This window comes from Halichoeres trimaculatus, unplaced genomic scaffold, assembly GCF_033239565.1.
Source record: "Halichoeres trimaculatus isolate MK-OKI-2021-1 unplaced genomic scaffold, fHalTri1.1 fHalTri1_scaffold_11, whole genome shotgun sequence".
NCBI lineage: Eukaryota > Metazoa > Chordata > Actinopteri > Labriformes > Labridae > Halichoeres > Halichoeres trimaculatus.
In genome coordinates, this window is record NW_027437189.1 from 24,173,374 (window position 1) to 24,197,766 (window position 24,393).

General features: G+C 42.7%; 2 protein-coding genes across 2 annotated transcripts in view; one reads left to right on the plus strand and one right to left on the minus strand.

The window, feature by feature from the left end:
* Window positions 1–21,403, plus strand: part of lgr6 (leucine-rich repeat containing G protein-coupled receptor 6) — a 38,294-nt gene extending 16,891 nt beyond the window's left edge. Inside the window, exons 2-18 of the mRNA XM_074681634.1 lie at window positions 772–843; window positions 6,813–6,884; window positions 8,682–8,753; window positions 11,780–11,995; window positions 12,172–12,243; window positions 14,162–14,230; window positions 14,724–14,795; window positions 14,940–15,011; window positions 15,391–15,459; window positions 15,833–15,904; window positions 16,180–16,245; window positions 16,352–16,423; window positions 16,839–16,910; window positions 17,469–17,594; window positions 18,329–18,483; window positions 19,071–19,151; window positions 19,255–21,403. Of these exons, the coding sequence (XP_074537735.1) occupies window positions 772–843; window positions 6,813–6,884; window positions 8,682–8,753; window positions 11,780–11,995; window positions 12,172–12,243; window positions 14,162–14,230; window positions 14,724–14,795; window positions 14,940–15,011; window positions 15,391–15,459; window positions 15,833–15,904; window positions 16,180–16,245; window positions 16,352–16,423; window positions 16,839–16,910; window positions 17,469–17,594; window positions 18,329–18,483; window positions 19,071–19,151; window positions 19,255–20,507 (2,683 nt within the window). The 3' untranslated portion in view covers window positions 20,508–21,403. The remainder of the gene's footprint in view (window positions 1–771; window positions 844–6,812; window positions 6,885–8,681; window positions 8,754–11,779; window positions 11,996–12,171; window positions 12,244–14,161; window positions 14,231–14,723; window positions 14,796–14,939; window positions 15,012–15,390; window positions 15,460–15,832; window positions 15,905–16,179; window positions 16,246–16,351; window positions 16,424–16,838; window positions 16,911–17,468; window positions 17,595–18,328; window positions 18,484–19,070; window positions 19,152–19,254) is intronic.
* A 187-nt stretch (window positions 21,404–21,590) lies between these two features.
* ube2t (ubiquitin-conjugating enzyme E2T (putative)) lies at window positions 21,591–24,351 on the minus strand. Its single transcript, XM_074681653.1, has 7 exons — window positions 24,180–24,351; window positions 23,840–23,949; window positions 23,628–23,697; window positions 22,890–22,995; window positions 22,664–22,762; window positions 22,263–22,346; window positions 21,591–21,849 (listed from the first exon to the last, which is right to left on the minus strand). The coding sequence occupies exons 2-7, from the start codon at window positions 23,946–23,948 to the stop codon at window positions 21,748–21,750; spliced, it is 570 nt and encodes a 189-aa protein (XP_074537754.1). The 5' UTR covers window position 23,949; window positions 24,180–24,351; the 3' UTR covers window positions 21,591–21,747.
* Between the last annotated feature and the right edge of the window lie 42 nt (window positions 24,352–24,393).

Consider the following 24,393-nt stretch of genomic DNA (forward strand, 5'->3'; position numbering starts at 1 on the left):
TCACTCTGAAGACTCATGCGAGACCCCAAGGGCAGTGAAAGCGAATAAGGGGTGACGTAACACCTCCTTTCTTTCATTGTGTTTATCAAAGATATGACCTTACATGACTGGGGCCACAAGGTTATGTATGTTTTCTACCAGAGGCTGACACATTAGTTGTCCTCATTCTCTCCAAGGTGCTAAACAACATTTGTGTGTTAAAGTGCACGTGTGCATGTATTTGAGCATCTTGCACCTCTCCCTCCCTTGACCACATTGCAGCTGCGTCAACACTCAACCCCTTCCACACCCTTTCATGACAGAGTGTGTCAGAGATGCAGAGAAATAGTGTCTCTATGGAAAGGCGGTGAACAAAGGCGGAGGGAGGCTGTCTCTAGAGAAACCTGAGGAAGAGAAAGAAGAGGGGAGACGATGATAGAGGGGAAGATAGACACAAAGGGACACTGAAGGGTCAGATCCTAGAGAAGGTAGAGTGAGACATCTGGAAAAGAGAAAGAGTAACTGGGACGAGGAGGAAATTACATCTGCCCAACGATGATTCATTGGGGAAAATTCTCGTCTCCATCTCCCTCTCCTCCCTCTTGTCCTACAACCTCTCTACCTAACCCTCTAACCTCTCTCTGTGTACCACTCCCCACTTCATTGATTGATCGCCAAGTTAACAATGTTCCATCTGCAGATTAACATGTCTCGAGGATCTTCAAAGACAATCGATGACATAAACATTGACTGACACTTTTCTGTCCCTCTGTTTTCTTCCATTCTCTCCAGGGATCTGAGTATGAACAACATCAGTGAGATCCAGCCCAGAGCTTTCCACCGACTGCACCTGTTATCAGAACTGTAAGTAGAAAATTGCTCAACTCACATCCAGTCTTCAAAACTTTGTCGCCACAACTTTGGCAGGACAAGAAACAGTGATTCCCTAAGCTGCTGATACGAGCACAGCTCAGTGATGGGGATTGATGACTGTAGCCCGCCTCCAATCTCTCCCACCAAGAAACTGCCTGCAGCAATAAGCAAGCCCATCCAGGGATGGCTGCACAAAAGAGGGAGGTGAAGGGAACCTGATACTCACTCAGAGAGTGGATATATGGTCCTTCAAGTGTTTGGAGAACAGGTTCTGTGCACAGCATCCAAGCCGCTGCTTTTTTTTTGCCCTCTTTGACTCTGTTTCAGCTGGACAACTCAGCAAGAGCCATACACACGTAGACAGAGGTTCTGCCAAGACAAGCAACACACAGCAGGGGAACTTCAGGACAGAATTGTATAGGTTACATTCTTGTTTGTTGTTTGAGTTATAGGTACTGTGTTATTTGCAATTAATATTTCCTGAGAGGAGAAGACAAAACAAGAAACGTTCTTCTTTCTGCTGCTTTTCATTCATATTTATTGATTTCCATTTTATGTATGAAATGTTTTATTGTCCTGGTGGAATGTAATAAAAAGTCAAACAAAAAAACAAAAACAATCAGGTATCATAGGATATGTTTGGATATTGGTGCCAATACACTTAAAAATTGAATGTCATGACATACTGCGTTTTATATACTTCTCATACGGATATGTTTTCACACAGAGGTTTCCTATATCAACTTAAATAATATGTAAAACAAAGAAAACAAGACTTGAGAGTTGGATTTCAGCCTTTTTCCCAAGTGCCTTGCCTTGCAACTTTAGGCAGTGCTTCACACAGCAGAGGGTTTTGGTTTCACCCATGCAAGGCTGATGAAAACACACACGCTGCAGTTAAACCACTAAAATTTTTAGAGCATGTTTCTGGTCGATCTGGCAAATATTTGATTCGACCACTCAGCAGAACTAGGCTAAGTCTCAGTTTGACAAAGGCTGCCATGAGATTTGGCCTCAGGGTGAGAATGTGTGTGTAAGCGTGTAGAAACTCATGGGGGCTTATGTTTGTATGTCAGCCCTCACCTGATTCATTTACTTCTGAAGCCTGCACTTTTTGTGTATGTGGGTCTTTGTGCGTGTGCATGGGCTGTTTGACTCAAAACATTGGTTTTGAGTCACGGTCAAACTGGATTCAAAGAACAGATCTCAGCTGAACAATTGCATTTTTTAAAATTTTGCATTATGCAAGTTTGTTCTGAGATTTATCGCCAGTTATGAAACTGCTGAGCTGAACTTTTCACGACATGAAACAGTATAAGACAGGTCTCTAATAGTGTAATAATCAGAACCACACAGTGCAGAGAGATGCTGAACATCAAAGCTGACATTTCCCTGCATCGGGAAAAGGCAAGCTGGGGTCTTGGACACACTGCAGCGTGCACCTGCAGTGCTCGTCCAGAGACAATCCTTCGGATGTTTTATGACCCTGTTGATCTTGCTTCCTCTGTATTGCTCTCATGTTCTGACACTTTATGGAGATGTTCTGTTGCTTTGTAACTCTTCCAAGGAAAATGTTTCTGCCCTACAGCCAATTTTTATAGGCCATTGACCATTTCTGGAAATATACTGAGCTGATAATGATGTTCCAAGGCAGGGAGAAGCACATTTCTGACATTCACTCCTGTCTAGATGGTTTAGAAGGATGAAGAATATCAGAATATGGTGAACACATTATAATTATAACAGTTTGAAGCGCTTACAAAACCAACTGAGACTCCAAACACAAACATGGAGGGTTTGAGAGCCAGAGTGTTTGATGTGGGTCTACAGCACTTGTTGCTAGCTCAGGAAGAGGCTAGGGCCAGGCAAGTTGTGACTGGTAGAGTGATAAATTGTTTGATGTTGGGCTCTACCTCCCTGCCTCCCTCTTCCTCACTCTGTCTCTCCCTCTCCAATCAAATTCATTTCTACAGACCAAATCTTCATTTTACTGCAGGCTACTGCAAGCTGCCTTTGATAGTTTTCCTCTTATTGGCTCTCTCCACATTCTTGGAAAGCTAAACAAACCTGCTCATGGCAAGATGTCCTGCTTTCATCCTCTTTTACACTATTGGGAGGAGAGGGAATAAAATCTTATGAGCCACTTACAGACAATCCTCCTGAAGCTCTTAAACTATATCATGCTGCCTCTTATCTGTTTGCTCAGCTCTGTAAGTTCAAACGGCTCATCCCTTTGAACCTTGTATGATGTGATTGAATTTATTCATAAAGCAGGGAGCACACCTCTCTTTGATTCACTGCGGCATTAATATTGATAATAAGGTGTAGGTGTAATTGTCCCACCCTCCAGCCCTTTCTCTACCAACGACTTCTCATTTCTAAATCTTGTTCTATTGATCTCAGATCCCTCTCATTAAGCCTTCATTTAGTGCTTTGATGAGTAAAATTGCTATTAACTTAAACCCAAAAATCTGCACGCAAGTGTCAGTCAGCTGAGTATAAAGAGGGAGGCAGACTGCTTGTCTTTCAGTTAATGAAAGGGCAGCAATGCCCACACTGCGACTCTTAGGCTGGTTACTCATCTACCTGGCATATCAAAGGCAGCCACTTTTCAAATCTGCTGCTCTTTTATTGAGGATGTGCCATCCATTTCTGATCCGGTTACAACTTGGACCAAGAACACGGTTAGCGGTGAAATTGTCTCCTCAGAAGCCTTTCTTTGAAAGCCACTTTGGATGGCAATAATGCTTCCTGCCTATCATGAGTAGCAGAGCCATGCTGCTTGTTGCCTCTGGAGATCCTGTTTCACTTTGCCTTTTTCTTTGTACCTTCTTTGTATGACAGGCCATTTGGGTTGAGTCTTTCATGCTCATCATTTCATTATCTGGACTGATCACTCACCTGAGAAACTCTGAACCTGAAAGTAACTGTTGGCAGATGAAGACTGAGATTGAAAATTTGATTTTGTCTTCGGCAGCCTTGATTATCCACGTTTGCCTGGGCTTCTCCGGCTCATCACAAAAATTAAATCTGAATGTATAAGAAGAAAAATGTTGATGGGAGACCTGTGCTGCTCTGCCTGCCTTCCACTCTGATAAGACTGTCTGCTGATAGACCAGCAGTTTGACGTAGGAGAGGGTTACAAAATTGTCCAGGTGCCTCTCGCAGCTGGGACAATCTAGGTCAATTAAAACTTTTCCTTCTAGCTTTGCCAACGCAGTGATTTTGTCTGCTTGTCTCTTCTCCCCCATAAACACATGCCCACATGTTTCAGCGCACACACACCCACATCTATATTTTACCAATCATTTCAGAGGTTAACGTCAGGTTAAGTGGTTGACCCTCAGGCTGGACCTCTGAACACAAGGAGGGATAACATTTCTATTGATGGAGCGAGGGTGAAGAAGGTCATACATGCACATGTACTTGCAGACACACCCTCACACAAAGCGCCCTCTCTCTGATAAGGCCTGTTTCTCCTCTCCTTTTCTCTTTCATCATCTACTTATCAACTTTCCTGGGTTCTGCTACCACTATGATCTCCTACCACTGCGTGAGATAGTATTCCAAAATGTGATGCTGTGTTTGCCGTCTAGGTCTTTAATCCCTTTTTTATGTTTGTTATCTTGAGGCAATAGGACATGGTGATACACGGGATAATCTGCAGTTGGCATGCTTCAGTAAAGCCCTCACTGATCAGCTCTGATAGCAGCATCGTCTCAGCCCTCCTGCGACTCCCCCATACGTCTGTGCTGCATCGTCGGCCTTCTGTTACTCCATATATGAATCATTTCAATAGAGCTGAATAATGCTGAGGTGGAATTTTTATCGACACAGCGAGGGCCAAGAAAAATTCTGACTATCCCCAAATCAAATTAAAAGAAAAAGCAGTCGGAGCCATGGTTTGACAAGAGCGAGGCGCCTTTCATCAGAGCGAGATTGATGTGGAACAACTAGGAGGTTAAATGCAGAACTCTCACTCACTCGTACTATCATTTACTCACACATTCACGCATAAACACACACTGATATCATGGAAACAGTTGGTCACTGGTAACCACTGGTGCTAAGTTGATGTCTATCAAGAGGGTCTGAACATTTCTCTCCTTTTTCATTATCCATCCTCACTTTAGACATAATTATCCATTTGACAAATGAAGTCGGCAAAAAGAGGCATGATTCCAGTCTAAAGCCGTTTTGGCTCATGTGGTGCGACTAATGGAGAAAGGCTGGTTGGCAACAGGAGATGCACATCAGACCATAGCCTTAAATACCATGTTTGTTTTCTGAAACTCTAAATCACGACTCATTCTCAAACCATAAGTTAAAAGTCATTTGTCTTTCTTCTGAGCTCTCTATATTTTTTCTCCCTGTCATGGGTCTGAAACTGCACATTGTGCTTGAACAGAAACCAAAAAAGAGGAACTTGGGGGGCTTTGCAGCACGAGGCTTAGATCTATTTTACTGGTGTCAGGACCTCAGTAAGGCCCACTGAAACAGTTACCTCTGGAAAGCAGCTATTTTAATGGTCCCTAGTGACATGCTTGGGCAAGAGCAGGAACTGAAATATTATTGAAGAAGCAGTCCTAACGTCCTCCTTAGGACGGCAAATGGGGAGGAAGTAAAAACTATACCTAAGAGGAAAACCACTTCAGCTTGAAATAAAAATGCTCGTTGGAATTTGTTGGGTCAAAAAGCTGCGGTCACTGCAGATAAACACCCCGCCATCCATTTTGGTGAAGTATTTATTGAGACATGTGGCCCACTCAAAGTCTGTTTGAATGAGGTTTGATTGTGGTTTGAGGGGCAGAACTCAATGGCTCCACAATAACTTGGATGATGATCAGACCTTTTGTGTACCAGAATGAAAACGTGCATGCATCTCTGTGTATGCATGTGTTTCATAAATACAAGCTCTGTGAGACTTCAAAACTGGGCTGAGTGTGAGATTTGGCAGGCGTAGGCAGTTTTGTGTGGTTTGCCACTGCACAGTAATAAGACTGAGACATATTGACATGAATATCAGATGTCTGAGGGAGTTTGTTGAGAGCTGTCATCCATTTTCATCTGGATGACGGAGCCTTGGAGAGGCAGGCAGAACTATTTTAATATCCTGGCGCTGGTGAAACAACTCAGCTAGAGGCAGTCCACCAAGAAAAAAGCCGAAATGTCAGCCTGATGTCACCTGTAGAGCAATGGTGTGAAAAGGACGATGCCAATGAGTAACTCTTAGCCTGTGTGTGTTTAATATAAGTGGGTGGTCTCGAGCTGTGAAGCCTAAATCTGTGTTTAAACTGTGCTTCCAGCTCATGACCTTGAGAGTTCCTCTGTTGGACTGAATGTTATTTATTTGGACATCTTATACACACTCACAAATGACCATTAGGTGCTGTGTTTGATAAACAAACTGATTGGATTGCTTGTGTGAATGTGTGTGGTTTCTCTCGCTCGCTGTCCTCAAGGCCCCTCAGAATGGACCAATTTACCTCAAGGACATGGAAAATAGCACACACATTCGCACTTAAAACATGCACTCGCTCATGTCTCTGTCCATAGTATATTTCAATTCAAACACACCCATAAACACACACATGCACATGCACAGGCAAATAAACTTTCGGTCTGCACTTGTTGACCCAATCGCAGTCTAATCCAATTCAGTCTTTACTCACTCATCAGAGCTCCGAGGATTGGTTAAAGTTTCAGAGTGTGCGTTGGGCCAATAGCAACCACATTGAAGGGAATAGAATATTGTTATTTGCATACTGCCCTAACAATAACCCCAAAGCAGGAACTTGAGAATGAAGTCATATCACAGCTCATTCCAAAAATGTGGAATGAAGCAAAAGGCAATACTTCTCATATGACAGCAGTAAATTTTTATATGTATGTTCTTATATTTCATTCTGCACCTTAAAATTTTTATTTCTGGGTTTTTGATCTCTGTGTTTCTGTCCTAGGCGTATCTCAGGGAACCAGCTGAGGTATATCCCTGGCCGTGCTCTCGAGGGTCTCCACAACCTCAAAGTTCTGTGAGTAAACTCTTTCTCACTCCCACCCAGGTGGGTTGTTCCGCTGCAGCATTCTGGGGTGACAGAGTTGTGCTCCTGCCCTGAATAAAACACAAAGGCCACGCATCATTAACTGCAGTTAAAGTTTATGGGCTAGGGGAGACCTGCCCTGCTTGCTGTTCCTTCATTCCTAAACAAGCCCTGTTTCAGTTGCAAGTATGCACACACACATACATATCCGCACAAACACAGGTGTAATGCGGGGACCTCCCAGTCACACCACCCACCGAGATTACAGCAAGTGACAAAAAATCACCTCAAAATGGTTTCAAAGCTGTTTTCTCAACACCCCATTTCTCCTAGTGTTCATAGCCCTGTGATTCATGGCCACCAATCATTAGCACTGCCGTGGAGTGTAAAAAAGTGCAGAGCAGCCATAAAAACCACAGTCCTTTCTCAGCTGTGAGTGCAGCATCTAATGACTTGTAACCATATTTCCAGTAGGTGCAAGACAGGGGTATTAGAAAGGTTTTCATCAGCCTTGGCAACTGGCTCAATTTGTTTTGCACCCTAGCTGAGAAAAGTTTGGGAAGCTTTGCCATTGAACACAAACTTAGCTTGAGAACTGTGGTTTGTAATTTGAGGTTATCTGGGGGATTACCAGGAACACAATTTATTCTTCCTTCACCTTGTGTTGTGAACCTGACAGAGACAGCATGAATAAACCAGCCATGAATCCCAGTCTATTATGTCATTACTGCAGAAGGACACACATATCCTGGATTTATACAAGCCTGCAGGCATTCACGCTTCATGCAATAACACTGCCTCAAACTTTAGACTAACTCTTTGACCTCTGAGCTGCTGAGCTGTTGGTTTCCTTCCTCCATGTATTAGTTAAAGTCAGAAACAAATGGACCACTGACCTTGTGTGGGGTGACAGCAGCTCCCTGCTGACTCTCACTCAAACACACTCACACATGCAGAGAAGGTTACACACTCAGAGTGGAGTTCAGCAAAGCTCCCTGTAGGGTTGTTTCTTTTGAAACAGGAAAAGACTTAATACTAAGTATTTATCATGGCATCATCATCCCTGTGGAAACATTCCCCTGATCCTCTCAAACCTGAGCAGTTTTTTTTTTTTCAGCACTGAAGTCATCATGATTTACAGAGGAGAGTATTGTGAAACACCACAGTTTGAAAGCCTGAGACGCACAGTTGTTTTGATAAACACAGAAAATGCATTTGCTCATTACATCTCAAGGTATCTTGAATGAACTCTAACCCTAACATTAAAACATCACTTGTAGCTGAGTATGTAATTTTCGCCTACCTAGTTCTGTAGCATAAGGCTAATGATGTGGCTGATGATTTTAATCTGAGCTCCTCACTCTCATGTTCACTAAGACTATTTATTGTGTTACATAATGACACATTGGATGCATAACAGAGCAACCGATGATAAACTAGGGACTATACCATGCATGAACGTTGGTCGGCAGATCATGGTAAAACTTATAAGAGGGAGAAAAAGACAGAGAAAGCAAATCACGGAGAGGAAAGAGAGCTATTGTTTGCTCTACATTTCCTCCTCGCTTTTTGCTCCATTCTTCTAAGAATGACATCAGCAGCCCACCCAAGGAGCCTCTCTTTCCTTCAACCCTTCATTCTCTGCTCCTCTTCAAGCTTTCACTGGCCCTTTTTTACTCCTTGAGTCAGATTTCCCCTCACGATGGAATTATTTGTTCTGCTTGATGTATCCTCACGCACGGCACCGATACTGTACTGCTGTAACCAAATTATCCTTTTCTCTTTCAGGATGCTTCAAAACAACCAACTGGAGAGACTTCCCGATGATGCTCCATGGGATTTACCCAACCTACTGTCCCTGTGAGTGTCTCCCTATCACACACACACACACACACACACACAGAGCTGCATTATTCATGCTTCACTACCTCATCCAGCGGGGATACTGAAAACATCCTCAGCCCACCCACACATCTCAGTTCTGACCGCAATGCAGGTATAGAGTACCACTGACATATTACAGACCGTACAGCATGTAGTGCTGCTCTCCCTGATGGTAAAGAGTCACAGCCTGGCTGTGTCAGTGTACTTCATAGTAGCATCTGGAAGCCATGAGGGAAACAGCAGACACTGCAGGCCAGAGAGAGCATCTCCAATGAGCTGTGAAACAACCCCATTTTCCATCAATTCCCCTTCTCTTCCTCCTCCGCTCTTCTCCCACCACCCACACCGCTATCCCCCTGGCTAATGAGAGTGTTTGGTGGCATAATTGACTCATCTGTGGGGTCGGTCGGTGTATGAGTGTATGTGTGTGTGTCAGTGTGTGACAGTTTCCATGTTAAGCAGATGCACAAGCTCATCTGTTATTCCATCCCTCCCAGCTCTGTCTGCGCTGCATCCATACTCCACATCCTTGCCCTCCAAATTAATAACTCTAAACATCCTCAGCCGTTTCCTCCAGCGCACAGACACTAAAATTTCAGGAGTTATGACCCAGAAGGAGTATGCACAAGTAACTCCTCTACCACCTACAGAGTTTCCCTTTCTGCTATGAAACAGATCTGCTCTCCTTTAACTCAGCCCGGTGCATCCACAAACTGTATCTGCAGGCACCATAGCTCAGGATGTGTGTGTCGACGTCCCACCTCTAAATTTTAAATCATGGTGATGTCTCTATGTCTTCCATTTATGTGTGTGCGCGCAACTGTGGGTGTGTGTGTGGTCTTTTCACATAGAGATGATCTCAAGTGCTGAGAAAACACACACACACACACGCACACACACACAGGCAGAGCTAGTGTATAGAAACGCACCTTGTCATTAGAGTAATGATAAGCCCAGCGGAGAAAGATTACTGGAAAGGCTTTGGAGAGTGAAGCTTGTCGGCGCCTCTCACCAACATTAAACACAACAGGTAAAAAGAAAGACAGACTTTATCTCAGACAGCACATGGCTTTTAAATTGGTATAAACTTTCAAAGGAGGCTTTCATCCAAAATGAATCATGTCTTAATCTTGGACATGAATCCTTTTGTCAGCAGAGAACTGAAACTGAGTCAACAAATTTGTCTCAGAGTTTGGAGCAGGCTAATTACAACACACACACCGAGTGCTGTTGCTTACTTTGGTGCCATCTTGAACAGACTTTTAGGTCCCAACAAGCACGAGCAACCCCACTGTAATCTCCACTGATGAGCTCCACAAGCCACATTTATCAACATCACTCTGCTTTTCACAGATTTGATTCACTGGCGGTAAAACATGGTCCTCTAAGTTCTCTGTGGTATAAAACGTTGGCCATCTGGAGAACTGGTCCACAGATCTCCTGGATCATTTAAGAGAACTTTCCTTTTTTGTCTTTATTTCACTCTCCTGTAATTGTACCTCCGACTTTGATGTGATGGACAGGAAATGGTTGCTGCTTTATTGGCTTCTGTGGAACATTCCTGGTTCTGTCCGGACCTTCTGGAGACCTGGCAGGTCCACCCAAAGGAGCAATAATTATTTTGCCCTGGAGAGCAAACCCGAAAGTTGAAGGGTCTTCCGTAGCTTTCATCCTGTGATTTGGTTCAGGGACAAACAACGTCCACAGTTGTAGTACACAGGATATACAAGGACAGTGTTTTGCACTGGAATAAATGTGTGCTCAGGAAGTGGACAAGATGAAAATTTCTTGAGGCTGTTTGTGTGAGCACGTGCACGTACTTATGCGTATTTACATGTGCACATGAGAATGTTTTCCTGTGTGCCTGTGTGTGAGCATCTGCTAGTGTATACAGTTGCCTCTCCTGATGGAAAATTTCCCCCGGGAGAAAAGCTCAGAGTTCAGAGTTCAAGTTCAAATTTCACTTTGATGATGCTGTTTGTTTGGTGAAGCCTCTAAGGGGTGAAGACGCCAAGAAGGAGCTGTAGCACAGGAATCAAAGAACCATGGTGGAAGATTGATAAGGGAGGATGTTTTGAAAGAGGAACCAGACTTAGAGAGTGAGACATATAAGGGTTTGAAGCAGCAAGAGGACCAGCAACGACAATGTAAGAAGCAAAATGTGTGGTTGAGAAGAGCTGCAAGGGGGTAAAAGGAGATTAATGAATGAGTGTGAAGGGCCAAAGGAAGAAGAATTGTGGGAGGAAGTGGTCTCAGCTTGTCAACTCTGCCCTGAGGGGATCATTCATCACTCCAGACAGTGTGTGCGTTCATATGGGTGTGTGTGTGTGTGTGTGTGTCACAGTCCACTCTTAGAGCCGGTGGGTTAAGGGACACTGAGGTGAAGAACGGATGATGCTTTGTTACGTTTGGTGTGGTTGCAGGGAAAAAAAGTGCATTGTGTTAAAGCTCATGTGACAGTGTGTGTGTCTTTAAATTCATCACCTGGAAAGCAGTGTTGCCATCAGTTCATTGAATTGTCAGTGACTGACAGCAGCAGTGGGACTCCAACGGAAAGATTGAAGGAGGGTGGAACATCTGAAGATACATGTTTAACTGCCCTTTCTTCAGATCTCCACTTTTTCCAGACTTTAAGGAAGTGGGCTTTCTACAACATAAATAATGTGAGGTAGAATTAAAAAGGCCTGCCGCAACCAGTCCTACACGTTTGTGTCTGTGTTTTTCTCATCTTACATTTCATACATGTCTGTGCTGGTAAAGCTAGACATGGCTTATTTAGCATGGGAATAAATCATAATGAGCAGCTTCTGGGGAGATACAGCCGAGATGAAAGAGGGAGAATTAAAGATGCATAATTCTCATAATCACCTTCCTGTAAGCCGGAGTGTTTCAGTACCACAACACACAACCTGTAAGCACGCAAAAGCCCAGTAACACAGGAAAACATACCGTCCTGAGACCTGATGATTATCTGGCTAAACCCAGTTCCTCTTTCCCTGCAGGCGTCTTGATGCTAACCTGCTGTCTGAAGTTCCGGCCGGGGCATTTCGAGGGGTTCGCTCTCTAAGGCACCTGTGGTTGGATGATAACTCTCTGACTGAGATTCCTGTGTCAGCCCTGGACTATCTGCCCTCCCTGCAGGCCATGACGCTGGCCCTTAATCAGATCACTCACATTCCTGATTACGCCTTCACCAACCTCACCGCCCTTGTTGTACTGTGAGTGAAACTGTGATTTGTGTACTAACACCTCTTTCTGGTCCCTCAACTCAAAACTTGTATTATTTGTTCCACTTACTCAGCTTGAGGAGGTGATGAGTGCAGTGCAGAGACATACTGGATACTGGAGGAAGTTGTTTCTGTTTTGTTTGAAAAATATTTGTGGCTTTTCCCAGACATCTTCATAACAACAAGATTGGGAGCATGGGTGCAAGATGTTTTGAAGGTCTACACAGTTTGGAGACACTGTGAGTGCCACACACACTGACACATACACACACACGTTGATTGGTGGTTTCTATATTTTCCCCATCTCACACACACAAAGTCATGTACATAAACCTGAAGTGACCTCTCTGTTTCCTTAAACACTGGAGGCTCTGTAATCACAAAGAAGCAGCAAGTCATAGTGTTCACAATGATGCCTCACTGCTGAGAATAACTTATTACTTGTATAAGAGACTACTTACTATGAAACCTTAAAACGGGTCGCCAATTCACCAAGATTGAGTATCTTGCTTCAGCCTTATTTCTTCTTTTGTGGGAAGATTTTTTTGTGTTACTTGAAACACCTGAAATTAATGTTTTTTAAATCGTTTGAACCAAGAGGAGCCAAAGAATAATGAAGTGTGGCTTTAAACTGTTCAGTCATAATGATTAATATCCTGGTAATTTCAGCAGGTGCTTGAAAGTCTCTCAAAACCACAAACAATAAATTCCTCTTTGATTACCTTGAAGTTACATCAAACGATTCCTGTGTTTTGCACAAGTCATTGCCAAGCAGCTCTGAGGTCAAATATGGCTACAGGAGAGATGTTGGAGCATATGTGCTGTAGCTTCCATAACTAGATGCCTACCACACACCAACACAGAACCCACAGGAAACTTCCACAGCCTTATGAATTGGGAGGAGAAAGAAAGTGAGAGACATGAAGACAGAGCAACTTTCCCTCCTGCAAAATTCATGTGGCTCTGATGAAAACAGTTTCTGGCGTTCTGCGTGGCAACCTGTTGGAAGTGCAAAAAAAAAATGCACATTCCATTTTTATGAGCATGTGTGTGGGAACATGCGTGAGTCTGCAGATAAGCTGGTATCGTACCGGTGCAGTTTGCACTTACAACTATGGTCAGCTTAGCACGCAACTTAAAGGCCATTATCCATGCCGGGAAATGTGAGGAAAGAGGGTGACAGTCAGTGGAGCCATGCTTAAGGGGATGAAGGGAAACTAAAGAAAGAGAAAAAGAGTGATGGAGCTCTCTGGACCAGAATAGTGCGTGTTAAAGTGTTTGTACCGTCAGCGGCGAGTAGAGACGGACGATTCAGCGGGATAAGATGACAGGTGTCATTGACGTGGGGATTGCGCTGGTATGAGGGGTTAATCTCTCACAGCGGCCTCGCTTATGAGAAATATGAGAGACCATCTGCATCACAACCACCCTCCCCAACCCCTGGTGTGTATTATAAAATCATTACTACAAAAAGCTGGCCAGGAGAAAGTTGGAAAACACAACAGTATCAGGCTTTAAGACAGAGCAGACACATACATTTCACAACACCCACAGAGTCTTTGGAAACATCTACCAGTACTTTATAAAAGGCATTTTGTTGTCTTAAACTTGAAAAGAGCTAAATAAATCTTTTTTTACTTTGCATTTTTCCTTCCAGATATCCTTTGGACCAAATACTGTTAGATCTTGGGGGCAGCAAACAGAAATCAAGTCTCTGTATGGCAAATGTTCAATATGCTTGCTGCAGACTTTCCCACGAACTGCACACAATCCCACCTACAGCACTCATATATAGAAAAAGACATACAGTGAAAGCTCTTTTCCTGCCAGCTGAGTATGAACCGTCTCAACTAGAGCAACACTTGTTTTGATACAGTGTTTCCTGGGAAACTAATCACACACAGACCAAAGAATCATGTCAGCGCAGCAAGAGGTCAAGGGTCAGATCTAAACTTCACACTCAACAGCTGTCATCTTCTCCAAGTAGAGAGGAAATTGCTTCTTATACATATGCATCCTGACACACTTTCACACACATGAAAACAGAGCATCGTCATATGTGGTTGGGTTTCAGTGCGGCAAGAAAAAATCTGCACCAATTGTGGACTTCAAGTCTAACTTTTGACCTTACAGTCCCTCTCTTTCTCTTGTTCTTAGGGATTTGAACTACAATGATTTGCAGGAGTTCCCAGTGGCCATCAGGACACTGAGTAAGCTTCAAGAACTGTAAGTCTGCACACACTCACGTTCATACATACACACACAAAAACACACCTGCCTGACATGACTGTCATGGTTGCGTTATCCCAAGTAATCCCGTTAAGTGATTTTAATGTGGCACTCGGATACAATCTCTCTCGCCCTAAGCAGGTGTTGCCTCCACACCCACGCACCCACTTGCCTGCACGTACACACAGCCGTGCACGCACACATACACAGAACATGTTTTCCCTCAGCTTCAGCAGATGTTCAGCAGTGTGCATATGTGTCACAGAGTGTGTGTGTGTGTGTGTGTGTGTGTGTGTGTGCATGTTTACATCTCATTTATCCAAAAATGCTTTTCAGCTGTGCAATGGCAGGTGCAACATGAGGACATATGACTCTGCTCTCGTTCACAAACACACTCTAACTCTCCTCTAAACACACACACAGTCAGAAAGAGAAAATCAGAAACATACTGAAAGACGTTTGGACTAACTGTGTGTTTTTATATTTGCAGGGGTTTTCATAACAACAATATCAAAGCCATCCCTGAGAGGGCCTTCGTGGGAAACCCACAGCTCCAAACTATGTGAGCTTAATGCTTGTTGCTACCACGTATCAGATAAACACATACTTGCTCTTTCGTGTCAGCATCATGCACAACGCGACTCACTCCGCAAAACAAATTCATCAAAATATGTCAAAGTTGGTTTGTTTCTCTTGTTTCTTGCAGTCATTTCTATGAGAACCCCATCCAGTTTGTGGGAAAATCCGCTTTCCAGTTCTTACCCAAGCTGCACACACTGTAAGTATGCGGTCAGTAGAAACCATTCCAGTGAGTTAGCCCAAACACTGTTTAAATCATCCTCTGTCCCTCGCAGTGAGAGTTGAGTGGACATGTGTAATGGCCTACTGAATGATGTTGTGTTAGTGTATTGCTGCTCTGCGTGCTGATGTGGTAAGAGAGAGTGTGTTGTAAGAACATGTTGAATGGTGTGACTTATGATGTCTGGTGAGACAGCCAAAACAGCTTGTGTTGATGTTGGAGGAAGAGTTTGATGGCTGAAATGAGCTGTTAGACAAGGTCTGTGTGCACACGCATGTGTGCGAGTGAGAAAGAGATGTGGGGAGCAGAACAGAAAGACTGGAGAGTTTTCTGACAATTTTCTCTCTGTTGGCTGCAGTTCCCTCAACGGAGCAACTCAGATCCAAGAGTTTCCAGATCTGAAAGGAACCACCAGCCTGGAAATTTTGTGAGTGTCACCTCTAACTGTCTAATTACAAAGAATGTGAAAAGACATGGAGATGGAGGACAGTGTGATCCCTGGAGTGACAGTGCTCGAGGGAGGAACAGTAGAGAAACACAGGGATGAGGAAGACAGAGACGTGCCTGAGAGATAACAGAAAAGATGAGAGAATATGTGCTTTAGGAATCCAGAGGAGAAAGGGCGAGAGCAGGAGACTTAGAAAAAGGATAGGGAGAGGTAAGCTAGTTATGCCAGCCGGTGACAGGTTTGGCGAACCTACACAGCTCCCTGTCTGACCACGTTAGACTCACAGGGCTGGGAGATCCTTTCGCTTGCTTGCACTTCAACAAAGATCAGAGGAATCTCTTTTTCTCTATAGGACGCTGACTCGAGCCGGTCTCTCAGCCCTCCCTCTGGATCTATGTGAGCAGCTGCCTCGTCTGAGAGTGCTGTAAGTACACACACGCACTTGAGGAGGGGGAATGTGAGGCACAAAAAATGATACCCAACTGTGGGGAGCTGTGCCCCCAAGCAATCATTTGTACAATCACGGTGCTATGAAATCCAATCACACACCCCCCTTAGTCCAAATGATTGTCCTGCTATATCGCCTTGCATTCAGAGCTGACTTCACCCAAATAATCCTGTCACCATCATAATTTCCCACGCTATAAATCCACAGCTGGTCATTGTGTTTATGAGTGTGTGCTTTGTGTGTTGTTTAAGGGAGCTTTCTTACAACCAAATAGAAGATCTGCCCAGCTTTTACCACTGCTCTGCACTGCAGGAGATGTAAGTACAGACCCCAAACACAACTACAGACACATATTCCTATAAAAACATTATTTTGTTTCTCAAACTTCGGCACAGTTTACATTCTGCCACTTTTTTTCACCAGAGGACTGCAGCATAACCAAATCAGGAGGATAGAGTCAAGCACCTTCCAGCAACTCACCTCTTTGAGGGCACTGTAAGTCAACAGTTGTAACTTGATATGGTAATTTATTTTCATGGAAAGTTGCTGTCAAGGTTAAGGGTGTCTGATCTTGGTGCCTGAACCCTGGCAAGTGAAATGGTTTACAGATATGTCTCTGGTATTATCAGATTATGAACAGAAAAGACAGGAATGGGTATCCAGAAAGCTTTTGGCAGCTCTAAAACAGTATGTAGATGAGTCAATCTTTGAAAGAAGAAGATCACTTATGGCAACTTAAGAGCAGGCAGTGAGTCATTTACGAAAGGTCAAAAGCCATAAAGGTTTAGGATGAACAGTTACAATCAAAAGATGCAATCTTATGACCAATCACTGACACCTAGTGGTGACTGAGGGACAACATTCACTGGAAACTTCATGCTGAATTCACTCTCATACATCTTTCTTTTAGTGATCTGAGCTGGAATATGATCGAGTGGATCCACATGGATGCCTTTGCCACGCTTCAGTCTTTGATCAAACTGTGAGTCAACACAGAAACATAACCACCTGTAAGACAACACTCCCTTTCAGCTGCTTCTTCTGCAGTGTCACTTTTCTCCCCTAGAAGGCATTCCAAATTTGAGCATCTTTAATTAAAGTTAAGCTGAACGTCAGAGCCTACGCCCTATATAAACACATCCTAATTGACTGTGTGTACCACATAAAACCTGTTGTCTTTGGCTGGGTCCGCAGAGAACACTGATGTGCATTCATTGTTATAAAAGCTCCTCAGTGCGGCCAGGGGAATCATCTCAGGTCATGCCAATTCAAACTGCTACAGTGTGTGGTGACTGATTAAAGCGCATCTGGCTAAACAAGCAGATGCGCAACATCTGAAAGAAAGTGTCATGAGGCAGAAATCTGATAAGGAGCCTTGTCTGAACAGTTTAAAATATGTATGAGACAAGGTCTTTTTGTTCTCCAGGATGACCCTCGGCAATTTCAGAAATGAAAACTCACTTTGTAAACACTGATGTGCCTTGATCTGACTCCCAACCCATTTTGCTTCTTTCTCAATCTCTTTCTGTACATGTCTCAGAGACCTCACCGAGAACAGACTCAGCACAGTGCCTGTAGCAGGTTTAGGAGGTCTCACCCATCTCAAGCTGAGAGGAAACACAGACCTGTATGAGGCCTTCAGTCCTGATCACTTTCCTCGTATAAGGTAACACACAAACCGCTATGCATGCTTTTATTATTCCTTTTTAAAAGTTGTCCCCAGTGTGAACCTTTGTAGTTTGGTTTCTCACAAACACTGATTCAAGACTGCCAACTTACCCAGGTGTGTATCCTCTGGCTGCAAGGAAACAGTGTTTCACTTTGCTACCTCAAATTACCCTCCCACTCGTAATTTTCTCTTAATATATATATTTAATTTACCAAAAGCAGCCAGCACAGACAATACACTAATTACAGTGTATCACTGCAAGCCATCCCTGAACTTCAACAATACAAAGACTTTGTCAGCAACAAGTTCATTCATGCTACAAAGATCCCTGAAGGTATAGAGAATTGCAGTGAAGAAAACAGGAACTGACTGACTTTCAAAGACACAAGAGACAGATGGTGTGGACTTAAGTGGCTGCAAGACATGGTCCAATTGAGAGGAAGCCATCTCAAAAGAATTGTGCATGTTAAGTGTTTGGGTTTATCTAGTAACACCACGAACAGTTGATCTAGATTTTAGTGTTTTACCATGAAAGACAAGGCAGGATGTTTTTACTTCATTTTCCATATGTGCTTAAGTAATAAGGGGACATAATAGCAACCATTCAAAGCCATTTGAAACATCAGATGAAATATTCAGCAAAGCTGCCATTGCCAAAGCTTGAATATAAAACATTTTGACTCTTGATTGTTTTCATATGTACCATTACTTACAGTTTCTGTTTGTTACAGGGTCATAGAGATGCCCTACGCTTATCAATGCTGCGTGTACGGCTCCTGCGATAACTACAAGCCAACAACTCAGTGGGACACAGAACAAAGCAACACTGATGAGGAGTTGCACAAGAAGACTGCAGCAATGTACCCCATCCATGCTGATACACACTGTAAGAGAAGCTGTGATTACTATCCCTGTGTGAGATTGTATACATAACCATGGATGAAGTCACTGACACGTATTTGATTAAAATGCCTCTCTGCTCATTTGATGAATTATTGATGCAAGCCCAGTTAAAACACAAAACTGAAACCACAGCTACCTGGCAGCTGACTCACACTCGAGTGTAGTATGAAATATAAACACCAATAAACTAAAATTATATCAAAATTAAACCATTAAACCCACAGCATAACAGATGATAATTGCTGGGTGTACCAAGAGGTAACAATTACAAAAGATAATAAAACCATGACATATCCCTGATTAAAATTTATTCACCAGCGAAAGAAAAACAGTCATAATAATCAGATTTCATGCAAGCACCAGTTATTTCCTGGCAATATTTTCATTTTACTGCATAAGAATGCTGAATCAACCTCTTTGCACCAAATACTTGCAGTCATGTTTAATACAGATTGGAAACATTGTGTACACTCACTCAAGCAAAGTTACTTGTTATAAAACATCTACAAAAAAAATATCCAAGCCAAATTAAAGCTCTAATTTTTTTACCCCAACAATGGTTTGTTCCAGACGACCCAGACCTGGAGGAGTTTCAACTAGAAATAGAAGAATCCAAACTTCAGACCAGTGTCCAGTGTACACCAACTCCAGGTAACTGTCCTAACTTCTTGGGTTAGAATTGGACATAGTCAAGGAAAACAGTTGGAAGAGGCATGAATTTGAGTTTGTTCACACCTCATTTGTCTGTTTTCAGGTCCTTTCCGTCCATGTGACTCTCTGTTAGGAAGCTGGTTAGTTCGTGTAGGCTTATGGACCATCTCCTTGGTGTCTCTTCTGGGGAACTCCCTCCTGCTCCTGTCCCTCTTTGGTTCACCTGGCTACCTGTCACCACTACGCTTCACTGTGGCCTGCATGGGTGCATCCAACCTGTTGACAGGCGTTTGCACATGTACCCTGGCCCTTGTGGACTCGCTTACCCTGGGGGAGTTTGGACACCACGGTGCCCGCTGGGAGGGGGGTCCTGGTTGTCAAGCAACAGGTTGGGTCTGGGTGTTTGCATCTGAGGCCAGTGTGCTTCTGCTTACTCTGGCAGCTGTGCAGTGTGGTGTGAGCGTGACATGCGCTCGTGCCTATGGGAAGTCGCCATCTCTGGGGAGTGTACGCACTTGTGCACTTTTCTGCCTCACTCTTTCCTTCACCCTTGCTTCTCTGCCACTGGTGGGTGTTGGGGAGTACGGGTCCTCACCTTTCTGTCTTCCCTCACCCCTGCCTCCACCATCCTCTCGGTTACCATCTTCCCTTGGGTTTCCTCTGTCGCTCATTATGATGAACACGCTATGCCTACTTATAGTCACAGGTTCATACATTCGCCTTTACTGGGAGTTACTTAGAGGTGAGTGTGAGGGCCTGTGGGACTGTGCTATGATCAAACATGTTGCCTGGCTGATATTCACCAATGGCCTCCTGTACGTCCCAGTGGCTTTCCTCTCTCTTTGCTCTCTCCTTGGCCTCCTCTCTCTGGGGGAGGAGGTTCTAAAATCAGTCCTCCTTCTTCTCCAGCCCCTGCCTGCTTGTCTCAACCCCCTTTTATTCCTCCTTTTTACACGGGACCACTCCCAATTCTTCTTCTGGCCTCATCCGAAAGCACGTCCACAGCTACGCAGGGACCGCACTCTGGACTCGCTGGTTTCTGTGGACACAGAGAAGAGCTCCTGCTCTGATTCATCAACACAGGTGTCACTCGCAGATGCTGACGCCCTGTGCAGCGGGGGGACCCCTCTGCAATCCCAGGTGGATCCAGTTAGGTTTTCCCATTGTTCCTCTACTTCTTCTGTTCCACTCATTCCTTGCCAGATACCCACTCCCAGTGCCAGAGATAGAGACAGACCGACAGAAGGAAGTCAAAGTGACAATGAATGTCTGAAGAGTTTGGATCAAGATGTGATTCATAGCACTTGTTCTATGTATCACTCTTCTATGTCTCAATCTCTCAACTTTCATCTGTAATCCTTTAAGCTAGCTGGGACACAGTGGACAATAAAGGACCTATCTATGAACAGACCAGCTCTGGGTTATCAAGCCTCAAGCACCTCAGAATGAGTTGATATAAGGACTGCAGAGCACTCTGAAGAAGTGTATGAGAACACATGAGCGCCTCTGAAAACAGAATGCAACTAAGAGTTTCCTTCACAGCAGAGACAATAAAAGGAAACCCCAATGAACATGACTATCAAAATAAAGGAACGCGTTGGAAGCCACCTGTGAACTGCCTCAGTCATAGACTCACATGATGAAAAGAAAGCTCAAAATGAGGATGTTTACTTCATGGAAAATCTAAGCATCAGACAAATCAACGGTGTAGCATGGGGGGAATATAGGTAGAACCCATAGAATATTGTATGCAAAAGACTGAAATGTGATCACGAGAAATGCAGATTAGGTTACAGACTGGTTATGTTGTAAGTGAATTTATCTTTTTTATTGTTAATATAAGTGCTACCCTATATCAAAGGTCTGTTTCAGTAAAAGGGAATCATCACCAAACACACAAGGACATCTCACCAGAGTAAGCTAACATTTTTACTTCACAGAAATGTCAGATATACTTCTCCCGACTGTATAATTGCGGTTTAGACTTTTTCAAAGACTGCACACAACTTCACATGGTTTACATGGTTTGTCTCAACTAAGCAGGTACACAGACTGCATTGGATGTAGTTATCTCTCAACAGACTTTAGAGTAGGCTAGCAAAATGTACATACAATGTAACTACCTCTGATCTAGCATGATATTGACCCACAACAGCCCTATGATGTTTGTCTCCCTTTTTATATGATACACAGCAAATATATTATTTTATATTTTGAGAAATAAATCTTTAGTTTGTAAAAAACTTGCTTTTTAGGATGTAAATACTTTGTATACAACTGGTAAGCATATATTTGAATAAAGTTATTATGTATACTGATCATATATCAACTCTCTTCTTATGCAGCCAAGTAAGCTAAGCACTGTGTTTTATACAAGAAAGAAGTTAAAAGCTCAATAATTGTTGAAAATAACCTTTAATCTTACAACATAAATACAAACATAAATTCAAATGCATCTTAATTTTGGGCACAGGATAACAGCATTGAGAATGGATGATGGTGGGGGCAGAAAAACTTTTCAGGTGAAATTTCTGCAGTTGAACAAAACAGGGATGGTTTCTAGAGGATACTGTGTGTGAACTTAATGTGGTACAATCTAAATACAGGTTCTCTTTGCTGGCTCTTCTTCCTCCTTTTGAGCCTCTCTTTTGAGGGATGATGCTTGTTGATTTGGATTATTTTCTTTGTTGCTCTCTCCCTGAACAGATAAATGCAAAACATTTTTGATAGTAGCAACAATGCATTTCAGTGCTCCTACCATCTAAATTCATTGAAGATAGAGAAAACAATCTAGCATAAATCAAACAGCTTCACTGTTGCAAAATTATGTTACACTCTTTTACACAGCATTCTATCAAAGGGACATAGCACCACCTAGTGGAAAAAATATATTACTGCTATAATAGCATTCACAGAACAACCACTACCACAGTTACTACCACTACAATTCCCCTTCTAACTGCTACTACAATTCCTCTTATTACTATTATTAACGGTGATTCAAATACTTTTATATTAGCGCTAACAAAAATGATACCAGACTCCACATTTTACAAATTTACAAGAAAAATAACAACTGTATTCAGCTTCTCCAGCCATTTATTTACTCACCACAGTCTTCTGAACTGCATGTTCCCGTGTCCACTTCTGGGCTTTCTCCGTAAACAGCTGTTTGTTGTATTTGAATTCTGATGACTGCATTCAAAACACTTTGTATCAGCATCTTTTTCTTATTTATTTATTTATTTTTTAAACAAAGTTATAAAGTAGAGTGAACCACAGATCAGAGTGTCACACTTCAAAGCTCTCCACTGAAATCTTGCGAGAGGCTGAGATTTGTGGCCAGGTGAGAAGTTGTATAAAAACAATACAGCAAAAAGCTATTCTGGTAATTTCCTAAACCTTGTGCTTTGGAGAAAGATGCAAAGAGTAATCAATTCTGTTCCAGGTGCACTTTTTCAGCAGTGTCATCTATCTCTGGTAAATCGATTGTGAGAGATCTTCTTACTCACAATATCAGCCATGAGGGGATCATCTGGATTTGGTTCAGCCATAAGAAGCTGAATGGAGGTGAGGACAGTGGAGATGTTGAGAGATGGCCTCCAGGCACCCTACATAAAAATGAAAAACAAAGAAATCATTATTCCATACACAAGACATTACTACAAAATTAAAGATTCAGTTAGCTAAGCACAGAGGATCAAATTTAAAGACAGAAGTGACAGATAGAGTTAGAACCTTTGGGGGGAGTTTGAGAGCATCATGGCAGATTCGTCCTGAATTGTCAATGTTTGGATGGTAGATGGGAGTCAAGAAGCGTATTTTGGGTGGCTCGAATGGGTACCTGTGAGAGGAAAGTTTATCATGTGGTTATTAAAGAACCATAAACTACCTCTGGATATAAGGGACATAACAATACTACTTTTTAAACACAGCTACCAAAACTAATACCTGGGCTTTGGTATTGGCTGATACTGATACTGATTTGATACTACAATCAATTTAACATTCTCTGCTGGATTAGACGAAGAACTATGTTTTGGCAACATCAGACTTTTGTAACTTGTAAACAAAAATGAAATAAAGCTATGTTCAAATTGAATATATTATTATATTATGGGACTACGAATGAGTAAAACTGTGGTGAGTAAATAGAGCTGTGTTCAATAGCTCTGTCCAGTGGATCAGCCGTTTGTCACCAGAAAGAATCAGAAAAACTTTTTTTTATCCCAGGAAGACATTTGGTTTTACCATTGCCCTTCATAAAAAAAAAATACAGTAGTAGAAAAAGGTAGAATTTGAATAATAAGACAGGAAATGAAATAACCAATAAGCAAGATATGCACTATTTACACAATGAATGTGACAAGATGATCTAGATATTGTCCTAACACCAATGTTCTATCTTAATTTTTGAGTCAGTATTGTGACTACACTATGACTGGATCAGTGCATTGCTACTTTTCAAAAATGTACCTCTCTGGAATCTTAATCTCCAAGGAGAAGAGTCCACCTTCATAGGGAGTGTCTGTTCCACCCACAATCTCTGTTTGTCATAAAAAGAGGATAAATATAAGAGCAAAAAGAATATATAAACAGACACTTGGCCGTTCATGGGTGTGGTTTATTGCTGATAACATTTGTAAATTAGGTTTAAACGCGGCAAATAAATTGTTGTCAATACTAACGTGCTCTGAGGTCATCTATCCGCTCCTCGGTCTGCCAGCATGTTATTCCAGGAGGAGGCTCGGTGCTCAGCATCTGAAGTTCACGCTTTAAACGGGATGCCCTCTGCATTCTGCCACGAATACAATTAAGTTATAACAAAAAAGCTTAATTTGAAAAAATAACAAACACCTCTCAATCAGGAGTGAACTTATGTATTTGCACTGATTTGATCATAGTCATCGTACCATTGCTGCGTAATTTGAAATGTGTAGTGCTTTTGATAAAATATTAGCGTCAAAGGATGTTCTGTCTCTCACACTCGGAACCTGTGAAGGATAAAACATTTCACCGTGCACTTACGTTCACTTCTCTGGGTTTACTTTTTCTCCTCCTTAAAACGTTGTCTTCAATCTTTCAGCCGCCTTGGAGCTCGCAAATCTGATTCTTACACGTTACAAAGTGACAACAACCTCTGTGTTTTGTTTGTATTCCGAGGTATTCCCGCGCTTGGCGTCATCACACCGCCGGGGTCAACTTTTTCTTCTACGATTTTAATTGTGCTTCTTTAAAGTCT